The 15,322-nt window shown below is 43.0% G+C and overlaps 1 protein-coding gene across 2 annotated transcripts in view; it reads left to right on the top strand.

Moving 5' to 3' along the window:
• The window catches only part of TRAF3IP1 (TRAF3 interacting protein 1), a 96,258-nt gene extending 85,387 nt beyond the window's left edge, over window positions 1-10,871 (top strand). For both annotated transcript variants that reach the window (XM_067548624.1, XM_067548622.1), the window contains 2 exons: window positions 2,805-3,028; window positions 8,399-10,871. In XM_067548624.1, the coding sequence (XP_067404725.1) occupies window positions 2,805-3,028; window positions 8,399-8,564 (390 nt within the window). In that variant the 3' untranslated portion in view covers window positions 8,565-10,871. The remainder of the gene's footprint in view (window positions 1-2,804; window positions 3,029-8,398) is intronic.
• The last annotated feature ends 4,451 nt before the right edge of the window (window positions 10,872-15,322 follow it).

Raw genomic sequence — 15,322 nt, forward strand, 5'->3', positions numbered from 1 at the left:
CTTAGAAGTATTTTTCTAAAATATATATCTGAGTTCATCAGTAAGCCAAAGGCTGCTGAAATGTGGTTGGCAGTAGTCCCTGCTGCCTGTAGATGCAGCTGAACAAACAATCCACAGCTTGCATAGGAAGAAAGGCCAGTCAGGTGGGGGGGGCAATAGGGGATTGTATGGTAGATTGTGTCCCAGTGAGGCACACCCAGGCTGCCACCCTTGGATTTATATAGCCTGTAAGAACTGCTTTTAGTAACTGATCAATCCCGGGGCTAGGATGTTTAAAAAAAAGATCTTTCTAGTTTTCCTGCATACATTAAATAGCTGAAATAAATTTACATAAACTTCGAAATGCACTAAAGGAAACCTCAGTTTTGGAACCCAAACTCTTTGGCTGCTGGCTTTTTTAAATAGAAAAATGAATCCCCAGAAAGAAAGGGTTTGGGGGTAGGGAGGATGGAAATTTCTGTTGCAGCAAATGGTGCGTTGCAGAAAAGCTCACTGGAATAGGTGTAATACAGAGTGTTAATGATGTGTCGGGTAAGGTCATATTGGTTTTTGTGATTTAGTCACTTTTGGCAAATATTAATCCATCACTCCAAGTTAAATGCTATGGGCTAGGAGTTTCAAATGCAGCTAATGGAGATAGGCACCCAGACCTAACATTCAATGGAAGTTGGTTGGCTAACTCCCTTGGGATGCTTTGAAAATCCCACCCATTGTCCTTTTAATTTTTTTTTAAATTTTGTTTTCCCCAGTTACTATAATTGGGTTCCCAGAGAGAGAGAGAGAGAGAGAGTGTGTTTGTAATTGAAAGACACAAACAGCAGTGAGTTGCCCAACTCATATCAAAAGTAAGCGTTAGTTGGACACCTAAACTGCCATCTGTGTCTGTTCAAATCTTATCCAAAAATCATCATCTTCAATTACTGACATATTGGGCACACTGACTTGCCAATGCCAATCCAGCTGAACCACACCGACGAACCATGTTGTCATTTGTGACCAGTCTCATGATGGTATTCAGTAGACGTGACACTTAGCAGTCATTCTTCCTACCAACACATTTAATCATGAGATCTCATTTCTAGAGATCTACCTGATGCATTATATCCTCTTTTATATCTTCTTTTGTAATATTAAAATGGTTTCACATAGTGAATGTGCAGCCTTCTCCTGCTGTGGTTTTATAGTTCGCGTCTTTGATAGTTTTTCTTAACGCTTAAAAAAGTGTCATCTCCAATTTTTTTTGGCTTGCAACTATCAGTATTTTTAAGAGTTAAAAATTAATTATCATAAGATGAGCTAGAACTAGTGGTAGGAAAGTAGGCAGGTGCTGTTCCAATTTCCTCACATACTCTGTACCTCAGACTTACTACAGCCTATCGGTTATTCCAGTCCTGTGTCTGTCTTGAGCAGGTTGTTAACACACTCTGTAATGATTTGGAGTTACCCTTTTCAGAAGGGCTGTCTCCACTTTGGAAGAATAAGTTGCACTTGCATTCTTGGAATTAAGGTATAATTGAGCTGCTGTAGTGAGGACAGAGTGAGCGATCAGGTGGAGGAGGGCTGTTAGTTGGACCAGGATGAGATGAAGAACTCTTCGGATGTCACATACTTTTCCACCAGAACATTCATTTAGTGATTTCATGGGTAGGAACCTACCTTTCCTCAGTTCTTGCAGAACCTGTCTGAGTCAGCTGATTTTGTGTTGAAGCTAGTCCAGGAACCTACAAAGAGCACAGTTGATAAGTTCCTAAGCCAACAGCCATGCACCCTATTTTGAACCTACTGGTTAAGAAGGCATGGCAGACTCCTCACACAGCTTCCTTGTCTTAATGGAGTCAAGTATATCCTTGCCAAGGACACCACTTAACCTGTCTACCACCTCCCCCAGGAGAGGCTGGTAGTGAGAGGGTCATAGCTATAGGATGTATGTCTACACCCCAGGATCCTGAGTTGCTTCTGCTTCTCTGAAGATACCATCTTGAAGGAATCTCACTCCACTCACCTCGTGTCAGAATTTGACACTAACCTTTTTATAGATTGTCTCTTGCACATTTTTGCTGTTCCACTGATCCTTTTGAATCAGCTTTTCTTTCCGGGAGAATTGCCACCCATGCAGTTGAAGGAACAGATTGGAATGTTTGGGCAACAATTGTACTACAGTGTAGTATCTGGTTTGTACTCTGCCTGTTATCACTGCCTTCAAGAGTCACAAAAAAAATCTTTACAAATTAGGGGATCTCTGCCAGGAGTGAGTATCCTGCCGAGATAGTATCTTCAGAAAAACAGGGTTACAAGGAAAGTTGTTTTTCCTTTCTGGCACTGGTCCAATCAGCATATATGCTATGGTAGTTCAGTTTAGGCAGTAGAGATGTTGCTTCTTGCTTTACAGATATATTCAGATAGCTAGGATTAAATGAGGCCTTCTTTTTTCCTTCCATTCATCTTCATCCTTGTATGATGTCCTGTAAGCGATGCATGGCAAAAATTAATTTTTACTTGTCAAATTTTTACTTGTACTTTTCTGCCTGGCATGATTTAGAAATCACTCTCTTTTAATGTGGCTACTACTGTTACTACATGGTTCTATGACAAGTACTTTTCAATAAAGTGGTGATACAGCTGACTTCTTTAGAATACCACTTTGGCTTTATAGCTTCATTGTAGTCTCTCTTAAACATCCCTTTTACAACGCCCAATTTTCTGTTTTAAAACCATCTTTTCAGTTCACCTCATAAAAATGTTCCAGGTCTTCCTTGTCTTTCCCCGTTTTTTATTGTGTGTTTGTTTTTAATCATTTAAATTAGGAGAAGCCACTTTTGTCAGAAGCGGCCAGGAGAAAGGAGAAAGACCTTGTATCAAAAGAAATAGAGAAGTTTCGTGCATCTATACAAACACTGTGTCGGAGTGCACTTCCTCTTGGGAAAATTATGGACTACATTCAGGAGGACATGGATTCCATGAAGAACGAACTGCAAGTGTGGCAGCATGAGAACAAAGAGCATGCAGAAGCTCTCCAGAAGGAGCAGAGGTAAGGATAGCTAAAGAAAAGTGTGTCCTCAGGATAAAGTTGGTTTGCCACCTGGGACAGGCTGAATTTTAAATTGATGTGTCTACAACTCTGTAGGCAGAGTTGAATTACATTTACAAAAAAAAGTGTATGCATTCTATCAAGGTTCTGGTTTAACACAGGTTTTAAAGTCTTTTCAGCTCTTGTATTACATGAATAAATTATGTTAAATGAGTTTCATGGCAGATACTAAAGTTCCTGTGAAATGCTGAAGATTTTCCAAAGCCTTTCTAAGAGCCTACATTGCAAAGTGTGTGTGTGTGTGTGTGTGTGTGTGTGTGTGTGGTGTAAACAAATGTTATGTGGTGTAAATTGGATGTTCCTTTGGGTTAAAAAGTCTATAAAGCACTTATTTTGATGAGTACTTGGTGATAGTGTCCATGATAGTTAAGACTGCAGAGCAGTTTCAACTATAAATCTGAACACACTAATCCTCGCTTGTCTGCTTGAACTTGAAACCTCAACACTTCATTAAAACTGGATATTTTTTGCACTTTATTATTATTTAGAGTGGGGAATGGGTTTAAATGTAGTGAAACTTTTAAATACATAGAATAAGTTAATAGAAAAAATAACCTTAACAGTATAGTTAAAAAAATGTTGGAAAGGCAGGAAAGTTAAATTATGCTTATAATTAACAAAAGCAAATTACGGAAATGCAAGATCAAGGAAGCTGAAATGATTTGCCTTCAGAAACCCTCCATTAAGTGTATTCCTGTGTTAGAATCATAGAAATGTAGGGCTGGAAGGAACCTCTGGAGGTCAGCTAGTCCAGCCCCCTGAACTGTGGCGGCACCAAGTAAACCTAGACTATCCTTAACAGGTGTTTGTCCAACCTGTTCTTAAAAATCTTCAGTGATTGGGATTCCACAACCTCCTTTGGAAGTCCACTCCAGAGTTTACCTACCTTGTAGTTAGAAAGTTTTTCCCTAATATCTAATCTAAATCTTTCTTGCATCAGATTAATCCCATTACTACTTGTTTTTTAAATGGTTTAGGTCAATTAACAGGTATGTATCTTCCAGATATTACCATAAACCTGGATAGCTGGCGACATTTTAAACTCTTGTGCTTTCACCGTTTCAGCTGCTGCCTTCAGGAGATGCATGGTAGTTTACATGGCAGTATATATATAGCCTAAGTGGAAGGCTTGACTTTAGGAAAGTGCAAGAAGCCTTTAGGAAAGTGCAAGAAGCCTAAGTGGAAGGCTTGACTTTAGGAAAGTGCAAGAAGCCCAATCACAATAGGTAGTAGAGTCTTAAAACTGTAAATTTCTAACATGTGGCCTAGGAGTTGAGTGGTTGGACTGGAGTAAGTTAGGATTTGGTTTGTATGTGAAGTATAATGAGGTTAGTATCTTGCATTTACATAGTACCTTCTATCCAAGAATCTCAACACATCTTTCAATATCACACAATGCTCCCATGAAGAGTAGGGAGATGGTGTTAACTATATTTTAAGGAGCGAGAAACTGAGGCCTGGTCTACATTGCCGGCGAAATTTGGTGGCAGTCGATGGGAGTTAAGCTACCCAGAGTAGCTTGCGTAACTCCGTCGACTTTGTAACGTCCGTTTAGCGTGCCATCTCCACTGCACTGACAGGAAATGCGTTCCCATCGACGCAGCACTACGCTTTTTGGGGAGGTGGTTTTATTAAATCGATTTCCAAATCGATTGAGCGTGTCTTCATTGCCACTCACTCGAACCGGATAAATTGATCTAACGGCAGCAAATTTGCTGCCATCAGTGTAGACATAGCCTGAGTTACAGAGGTTAAGTGACTCACCCAAACTTACCTAGAGCGCTAGACAGAACTAGCAATGGGACTCAGCTCCCAGGAATCCCCAGCTCTGAGCTTAGTTAGTGGAAGAACGTTGCTCATGCCACACAACTCATCTACCGTCATTCTGGTCTCACAGGACAACAGTGCATGCCTAGCTGGCCTCTGATATGCCTCTCAACTTTCCAGGCAAATTCAACTCTGGACAAGGCTATGCTTTTTACATTTTGGGTGGACTGATTTGGTTTTGGAAGATCTGTATTCAAACTGGGCATGATTTAATTGGGGTTGGCCCTGCTTTGAGCAGGGGGTTGGACTAGATGACCTCCTGAGGTCCCTTCCAACCCTAATATTCTATGATTACGATGGAAAGCTGGTTTTAGAATTGATAAAAATCAATAATTTTAAAAAATGATATTTTAAATTTAGATTAAATACAGGTTTATACTCTTAAAACATAAACCTATTTAAAATTTAAATTTGAAAATGTCTACCTATGTTAAGGCCTAAATGATTATCGTCTACCAAAATAATTTAAATTAAATTAAAAAAAATACTAAACAGTGCATGTTTGCAGCCAAGTTTTAAAAAAAGTTCCACCAGTTTAGTGATTTGAGTTACTGGCTAAGCATCTGGAACCAGAGTTTAAGTGCTAAGCCAGCTTTTGACAGCGGTAGCCTCTTCTGAAGGTGAAGAGAATATTTTCTTCATTTCAGTTTATTCAGCTAGCTCAGTTCAATGACTGGTTCTTTCAAAGTTAAGAAACCAGTTGGGCATTGAAAAAGCAAGAAAACTTGTTTTCCTCTCCAAATCTATGAATAAAGATTAGGTAAGAGAGGATGAAATCTGTTAGTTCTAAAATCCTGAAGGACATGGTGACTAGAAACAATCAGTTCACTTCACTAATGACAGATAATACTGTCTTTGTTTAATAAACCCATTAGTTTTAAATGCAAAACATGATATGAAACTTTTTGATAAACTTTTTTCTTATGTATCTAGCATATTTAAAGTAACGAATGCTGTTTTCATACATTTTAATTGAATTTGAATTTCCATCCTAATACAGCTTGACACAAATCACAAGTAAAACATTAATCATCTAGTAAATAAGAAATGCATCGTTACCCATTTTCTAACATAAATATGTAAAAATTAGGAATTTGAATAAATGTAAGTTAAGCTATGTAATTGCTTAAATATAATAGAGCATATCCTCCTGGTTAACAAAGAGAAGTGCCAAATTTAGTGTAAAGATTATATTTAGTTGTAAATCAACATGTTTTAATGGCTATCAGCTAATGGGAATCAACTCTCTTCTTTAGGAAAACAAGTAAAAAGCACCAATGCAAAACACATTTAGAATTGAAGATTTAAACCAAGGTTTTCTGCTTGCTGATTTAAATCATGATTAAAATTAGTGGCTTAAATTGTTGTGTTTAAGTCATTCCACATTGCTGACTTCAACCTTAACAATGGCAAGACTAACATCTCTTCCTAATAGTCATTCAGTTCTCAATTAAAAAAAAAATGTAAAACTCTGCCACAGTATATTCTCTGACAGGTTGATTGTGGCATCCTAATAAATTCATCATAACTTTATGGCGGTTCACATCTTTCAGGAAGAATGTACTCAGTATCAGACAAGAAGAAGACAAAATGTTTCCCATATGTAGTATAACTTGGATGCACAGTGTTGTTTTATTTACTTCTGTCGAAGACAATTAATGGGGCCCATTGGGGAAATCCAAGTGTAATTTTCATTGATAATTTTTTGTGATTTGTGGAAGGGAAGAAGAATTGAAAGGTTATAAAATATAGATGTCTAAATGACGACTCCAGGGAGTGTGTGTGTAATTCTGAACTTCTACAGGGTATTTCAGTCCAGCACTTCCTTAGCTGTAGGACCTGACAGTTAAGCATTTAGGAAGGGTGCATATTTTAAAGGAAACATTCAAATTCATGTTTAAAAAAAGTAAAAAAACCCACCCTTATTCACAAGTTAGTTTATTAACATAGGAATCCCTTTTCAGTGTGTGATCCCTGCCCTGGTTTGCAGCTAATGGGTTAAAATCCTTTGAGACTTATGGCAGTATATTCCCAGTTATGGTATATGTGATCTGGTGCCACTGAACTTCAGGAGCCTTCCAAGAGATGGGTCTGGAGCTATGCAAGTGACCCCCTTGCAGTACTGAACATTCAGGGCCAAGGTTATAAAGGGGCCATGCGGTCCCCAACTGCCTGAGTTCTTTCCTTTCCAAGATCAGCTGCAGGTGGAAGGATAGTCAGTCCTTGCCAGGAGAGCTTTCCTTTTCTGTAGTTGTGCAGTTTCTTGTCCGTCTCTGCCATTGTGCATTAGGTATAGTTGGAGTCATGAGGAGGGCCGTGGCTGGTTTAGCACTGCCAGGTAGATGCCTGGTGTATCAGAACCTATATATCTCAGGCCCACATCAGTAGGCACAGATAGCTGCAGCCTTTTCATCCAGGACTACTACTCTATCTTTAGGGGGCCCTACCAGTGTCTTCAGTTCCAAAGAGGCTCAAGCTGGGGAGCTGGCACTGGCAATTTCAAGAAAGCAGGTACCAGCCCTTTGGCACAGGAAGTTTGTCAGAGGGGAGGAACTGCTTAGTTTAGTTACAGTTCTGCTTGTCATTTAGCTATGTCTGAAAGTCTCCTCCTCTCCTATCTGAGCCTCTGGTATAGCTCCAACCTCCCCATCTCCTTGTCTGCGCAAACCTGCCCCCCCGAGAAGTTCATTGTGTGGGGTGTGATCATTATTTATTCTTTGTATTGTGGTAATGCCTAGGAACCCCAGTCAAGGATCAGAGCCCCATTGTGCTAGACACCAAGCAGACAAACGACACACAATCCCTACTCCAAAGAGTTCACAGTCTACATGTCTGACGGGGTGCAAGAGGTGGATGAAATAGACAAACAGGGTAGGGTGGGCTGGGAGGACAAAATAACCATAAAGTAAACAAAGTTTAGCAGGAGAGCTGTTGTAGCAATGAGATCACCATTTGCTAGTTAATTGTGTGGTAAAACATTAGAGTAGCTCTTCGACAATGTACTTCTCTGTCCATGTTCATTTCCCCTTCGAATGTCTTACTAAGTCTGGCTGTTTCAGGAAGAGTGGGTACGATTTAAAAATCTTTGGCAAATTCCAAGTATTTCATGTACTGTCTCATAGGCATAAGTAATGCAAGGTATGTAACGTTTCCCAGCGTATGTCTATACTGATGGCGGCAAAGTCGCTGCCGTCAGATTGATTTTTCTGGATTGATTGAGCGGTCAGTGTAGACCTGCTCAATTGATCAGGAAGTCGACACAGTAAATCCACTCTATCAAGTGGCATAGCGCTGCGTCAATGGGAACGGGGTTCCTGTCGGCACAGTGCAGTGAAGACGGTGTGCAGAAGGGAAGCACAGCAGTTGACGGGAGTTACGCAAACTACTCTGCGTAGCTTGTGTAACTCCTATCGACTGCCACCGAATTTCCAGGTAAATGTAGACTAGGGCCCAGACACTTAACGTGCTGCTTGTCTCTTTCAGCATCACAGACAGTGCAGTGGAACCCTTGAAAGCAGAACTGGCTGAGTTGGAACAGCTGATTAAAGACCAACAAGACAAGATTTGTGCTGTAAAGGCTAACATTTTAAAGAAGGAAGAAAAAATCCAGAAGATGGCTCTTAGCATTAATTTATCTACGAGAAGGTGAAAAGAAGAATGAAGTGTGTGGGCCAACTTACATTCCTACCAAATAAAAACAGAAAAGGAAAAAGAATAAAGATAAACTTTGTACAAATAAAGCTCCTAAGAAAAATGGCCTCTAAAATTTCCTATTAGTTTATACACATTACATTCAATTTACTTGTGAGGTTGGTATTATCAACGTAAAATCACATTAATTCAGATATCTTCTAGAGCTTTTAAAGTGTCTCTTTTAAGTGTTTTTAGACTTAGGCTGCTCTGATACAGTTATTTCCTTTTTATAATCCATTTGCCCTTTCTGATCCATTTTTATAACTAACTGCTGCTCAAGTTCGCCCTTTTTTTCCTACTGTGTACCCATTTTGGGCAAAAATGGGCTATCCTAACGTCCTGAAAAATGATATTAAGTATATTTTTTGCAAAAAGTTCTGAAATCCCTATAGATCAGAACAGCCTGAAATACCTTCCATGATTTCCAAGTCCTGAAAAGAAATCTGTAAACACAAACTTTTACTGGTCCAGAAATAAAGCCTTGTTTATCATACAATTCCTTATATCGTCACTAGGGTGATATCATATTTTCATAGCAGTCAAGGAATTTTATTAGGAGGCCTATAAAATTTAGTACAAGCATCACTATAAAAGGGATCTAAAGTATTTTATCTGCACAGGTGTTAATTCCATTTTTATTGCATACATTCATTTGGGAAGGATTTGTTGAAGTACGCCTTCCCTCCCAATGCACGTTCATATTAGTTTTTGTACATGAATAATTCCAATGATTTTAGTTAACCACTGATGTGTTTTCCTACTGACCTCTCCAGCGTACTGTGTGTAAGAGTCCAACCTTACATGTTCAGGAATTTGAAAAGCATATTCAAATGTGGCACAAATTAGAGTCCTGCAGCCTGTCCGGGATCCAACTACAAGTCTCAGGGCCAGGTCAGGTGGGAAAACAACGACTGTCCTCTGCCTCTCCTGCCCGTGGGGTTGGTGCCATGTTGGCTGCATCCACTCTTGCCAGCCGCCACCACCTTGCTGTGCTGGGTGTGCTGCAGTCCTGGGTATGTGTGCTTGCCGAGAAGTGGCAGGCCCTCTTGCTCCAGTGCGTGTACACACGCAGCAGCCAGGTCAGCAGATGGCAGAGCAGGGCATACTGCCAGTGTTGCACTGACCCTGCGCCAGAGGCAGCAGTGGCAACTCAGGTTCAGGGGGAAGGGGTGGAATGGGGTCAGGTAGGAAAACAAATCAACCCTTGTGGGCTTGGGTTCTGCTTCAGGCCTAAAACTTAAGCCTGAGCAGACCTCTATTACAAATGCATTGAGCTAAACTTAATGTGAAACACAGAATTCTAGCTTCCTACAAAGTCTAGGCCATTCTTTCTAGGTTTTATAATGTACAAGTACCTCTTCTGTTCTATTTTTTATTGCATGTAAACTAGAAAATACTGGTTTGTTTGTTAGCAAATCTGCATTGTATGGCGTCTTGACCATCTTTTCATACATGTTTTTTAAGAGCCACAAAATGTGATATTTTAGATGCTCTGCATAGGAGAGAGATGAATGGGTGACTCTCCATTTGCAAACTTCGTCTATCACTGTTGATAGGAATTTTAAAGCATTGGAGACTTAAAAATGGTTCAGTGCAGCATTTCAGTTAGCTCTGGGCTAGACTGTAGCTGAATTCATCAATCTAAATTATCTGTAGAACAATGTTTATACCGTATGAGTGTGCACTTGCTGGCTTTAAGTTATTGATTCTTTACTCATTTTTCCTAGATAGGTTCCTCACTAAAGAGAGTTTTGGGTGAAGTCTTAACACAGTTCAGTTTTCTGAACAGAATATTCTCTCTTTAAGAAGGATTACAAATATCACTTTAAATTTGTTTCTTCTGTATAAGCAAAATAATCTCTTTGAGTAAAGTGCCATGTTGCTTTCCCTGAAAAAGCTCTATGAAAAAACTACCAAGACCTCAGAGACATTGGAGTTAAGGCCTTTCTTTGTAATGGGTCAAAAATGTTAAGCTAAAAAATTAAGTACAAGTCTTTGTTATGCTAGAACTAAGCCACCTGTGTTGATTGGCACTTGGAAGGGAATGTCTTAATTATACACTTGCAACATGATACACCGTCAGAAGTTCTGTTGATCTTCAGGATCATATGTAAGCCTTGCATAAATCTGTAAATATAACTAGGACTGTTTGTGTAGAAAAACATAACAAATATACTGTGTGTGAATTAAAATTTGTACAAACTAGGATATCAAATTGTATCATAAAATTATTTTTCTTTTATATAAAAATCATTAAAAATGATCACCTATTTTTTTTTATGAAGTGGAGTGTTTGGATTATGACGGTCCCATTTGAAATAGTAATTGAATTGCCTTTTTGGAAATGTAAGTGTCTGGAGATTTTTCAATCCACTTGTTTGGAAAAAGCAGTGTTGTAAATTCTTATTAGTGTGATAACACAGCCTCCTGAGTTACCGACAAGTCCTCTTGCAGTATGTCTACACAGCAGAGGTGCGACTGCAGCACATATAAACATACTCAAACTAGCTTTGATCTATGCAACCTGAAAAACTGCAGTGAAACTGCAGCAGCTGGGCTGTACTGCTCTGCACAGGACTCCACATGTACTGGAGCTGCTAGTCCATATTGTCCCCCGTGCTGCTGCGACTTCATTACTGCTGATTTAGAGCATTTCATGTGAGAAATAGGAAAAATTTAATTATAATTATATTTTTAAGTAGCTGGTGGGTCTGGTGGTCTAGTGACAGTTGTGCCGTATAGGCATATGAGTTTGGGATTGAAGCTTCTGGAGTTGGACTGGTTCTTGCTTAGCTCTAGGGGAAATGGGATGACTCATGCCAGAGTCCAGATAGAACAACAATTTACTGTCTCTCGCCTCCATCCAAGCCTCCATCACCCTAATGGCAAGAGGAAGTGCTTTTGTGGGAGTAATGGAGAGGAAATGGGTGAATTCTGGAGCTATAGAAGAGAATTAGACTCTATATTCTTTACAACACATGACCTAATGCTCTCTGCTTTTGAATTATTGCCAACACACAAGTTCATGCAATAAAGCCCGATTCACCATTTGGATAAAGTCCAGAAAGGAAAGAATACTACTGAGTGTAAAACTGTAGTTCCATGTGACTAATCACACTCGTATTCTCCTGTGTGTTAATATTTACACAAGGGAAGACAGGCTACACTTTGTTTTGTCTCGGGTGTAAGAGTTCTGTAATGACATGCGGTCAGAGTGCCTGGAAAGAACTCCCCAAGCTCCAAGCTGGTGGCCCTACCTGAGGACATTGTGCCACCCTTGCTGAGGTGCCTAGCAAGTTTACATCACCCTGTCAGTAGTAGGTTCTTTTCAGACCATTGTGGAGCAACTCCATACATTTTATTAGCCTCCCACTCGATCTGTTCTCTACCTTAGAGCAGTTAAAATTTTGGGGAGTCTCTACACTGAGTCGCAGGTTCACGGTGGAGCTGTGCATTTGCTGCACTCAGGAGCCAGTTCTGCCTTCAAGTGTGAAATCCATGGCTCTGGAATACAGGGGGCCTGCACAGAGCTAGTCCCATTAGCAATGTCTCTGTCATGTGTTACGTGAGGAGACATGACCCCGCCTCTGATGGAGACTGCCATGGCAACTTCAACCCTTCTGCTCTCAGTATTGATACAGCACTGTGCAATGCCTGCTGGGAGAGAGGAGAGACCAGGAATTGGATGGTTTCTCTAAGGCCAATCATATAGCCCTCAGGAAGACAATGAAGACATTAGCTCCATACAGGAGGATCTGGTCCATGTCCAAATCACGGAGCATCTGAACTTCCTCCGATGCCTGGACAGGAAAACCCACAAGGGGTGTAGTTCATTGTACCTGGAACTGGCTCTTCCTACAGACCGTGCCTGTTCCCCTACGTTCGCTTGTTGGCTGTGTGCGAGCGCCATCCTACAATGCTGGGTGCTTCAAGCAGGGTTGACAAAATACTTTACCAGGCCCACAGGAGTTTGGAAGTGGACGCTATGATTAGTTAAGCTGAAATAGCAGAATCACAGGCTGGGGGCTGCCATACCATGGATTCAATCTATAGGTGTTTATATGGCTCTCATCACGGAGTCTAATTCCTCGTGCTACAGTGCCCATGAAAGAAAGGACTGTCGGGCTTGTAGCAGTTGGTCCTGTTGTCAACTCTGCCATTAAGTATCAATGTGAGCTTTGTTTAAATGGTGCAGAGGAGAATCCTATGTTCTAAGCTAGGACCTGGAAAGGGTGTGGACTTGTCCAGATGTGTTTATAGGGCATCATCTGATGTCCACTAGGTAAGCAGGCCAACCTTCCACTGGTGTAAACAGGTATTGCTCCATTGGAGTAATGCCAGTTTACACCAATGGAGACTCTGTCACTGATTCAGTACTTGAATGGTTTCCAAGGGAACCATGGGTGAATGGAGAGTGCATCTTCTGTTGCAACAGGCTTGGGGCTTGCAGGTCATGCCCGTAGCACTGAGTTTCAAGTGATTTTTCACAACCATATTTACTGCAAATATTTATTTTCCTGTTAGCTCAGCTTTTAAATTCAGTCCTTTAAACCAGCCCACTTGTGTTGCAGGGCGATGGTTCTGTCAATAGAAGATATCGGTGTACGTGAAGGGGAATAAAACACTTCCATGATGGAACTTTTACTGTTCCTAAACTATTCTACTTCATGATAATGCCTCTGCAGATCCTCCACTACTACACACCACTTGCTTTGCCTTAACAGGACCCATTTCAAAGCAGTCAGTCATTCAAATAGGAAGGATGGTCCAGTGGTTGAAGTATTAGCCTTGAATTTGGGAGTCCCAGATTGAATTCCTGGCTTTGCCACTGACTTCCTAGGTGACTTAGGGTCTATCCACACTGCAATAAAAAACCCACATCTCAGAGCCTGGGTCAGCTGACTTGGGTTGATAGGGCTCAGGCTGCAGGGCTAAAAATAACAGCCTAGATGTTCAGGTTGAGGCACCTCGTTGGTGGGGTCTCAGAGCTTAGTTTCTAGCCTGAATGTCAACACTGCAATGTTGACAAGCCACCACCCAAGCACGAGTCATCTGACCCAGGCCAGACCCAGCAGGTCTTTTATTGCAGTGTAGACATACCCAGTCTCTCTGTAATGGGGTTCTATGGGAGACACCTAACCGTCCCGCCAACAATTAAAAAGGTAAGTGTCTAGGTCCCCCTTCCGCATCTATCGTCGGAGTAGTTAGGTGGATAAATACCAAAACTCAAAATAAAGTAAAACAAGTGTGGCAGGGTGCGCCTGTTCTGCCCTGTGGATCCTGCGCTTCACCGGCTATGCCAGAGGTGCGGCTGGGAGGGGAGTGAAGGGGGGGGGGGACCCGGTCCCGCCCTCTGCCCCAGGCCCCCAACCCAGGGACCCTGTGAGGAGTGGTCTCACCCTGCTTAGTCCCTGAGACAGACTACCTTCCCTGGGTCACCTGTCCGTGGCCCCCCCAGCTTGTAGCCTGCTCCCTGGTACCAGCGTGAAGGGTTATTCGGCCTTCCCCGGCTGGAGCCTCTCCGTCACGGTGTGGTAGCAGCAGCAGATGATAGTCCCAAGCCCTGCAGCTGCAGCTAGGGCAGGGCAGGGCAGGGCTGGGCTGGGCTGGGCCGCTCCGGGCTTGGGCTTTGGCTCAGCTCTGGCTGTTAACTCCCTTTCAGCCTTCTTAGCCTGCCTGAAATGGAGGCTTTTAACTGCTGGGGCAGCTTCTTTGATAGGCTCCAGGTGGCCTAATTGGCCCAATTGTCTTGAATTAGCCCCAGCTGGGTTACCCAGGGAAGAGGGCTTTCTGGAGCCTGGGGGGAATATCCATGTCCTCCAGCACTCTTTCATAGTGGCTGGAGGAGCCTGCTGCCCTGAGGAGCCCCTGCTGCTACTGCCCCTTCTTGGGGGTGCTGCCTGCTCACCCCCCAGCTGGCTGTGGGGGCCTGCTGCTTCCCCTGCTGCTACTGCTGCCATGAGCACCCTTCCGCTGCTGCTACTGTTGTCCCCCCTGGCCCCGGCCTCTGGGGCACTCCTGCCCCTTCCCTTCTCCCTCCCCCCTTCCCTGTTCCTGCCCCCTGCTTTTTTTGTGGCTCTCCCCACTCCGTAGCCTCCTCCCTGTTTGTCTGCCCCGCCCCCGCCCCTGGTTTGTTTGTCTGCCCCGCCCCGCCCCGCCCCTGGTTTGTTTGTCTGCCCCGCCCCGCCCCGCCTCTGGTTTGTTTGTCTGCCCCGCCCCGCCCCGCCCCTGGTTTGTTTGTCTGCCCCGCCCCGCCCCGCCCCTGGTTTGTTTGTCTGCCCCGCCCCGCCCCGCCCCTGGTTTGTTTGTCTGCCCCGCCCCGCCCCTGGTTTGTTTGTCTGCCCCGCCCCGCCCCTGGTTTGTTTGTCTGCCCCGCCCCGCCCCTGGTTTGTTTGTCTGCCCCGCCCCGCCCCTGGTTTGTTCGTTTGTCTGCCCTGCCCCTGGTCTGTTTGTTTGTCCGCCCTGCCCCTGCCCCTGGTTTGCTCCTTGCCACGCCCAGGCTTAGTGGGCTTGCGACAGGGCCTTTTCAGCCCTGTTTTGGAAAACCCTGCCCCCCTTTCCCTTCCGCTGCAGCTTACCTCTCTGCCCTGGCCCAGTATTCCTGCCCTGTGGTGCTCATGGCCCCCTTTACCTGACCCTCCCCCCCCCCCGGTTTTTTTTGTTGCCCCCCCACACTGCACCCCCTCCCCTAAGCTGAACTAGCCCCTGCTCCCA

Source organism: Emydura macquarii, unplaced genomic scaffold (assembly GCF_026122565.2).
Source record: "Emydura macquarii macquarii isolate MOO-44397 ecotype Brisbane River unplaced genomic scaffold, CSIRO-AGI_Emac_v2 contig_1253, whole genome shotgun sequence".
NCBI lineage: Eukaryota > Metazoa > Chordata > Testudines > Chelidae > Emydura > Emydura macquarii.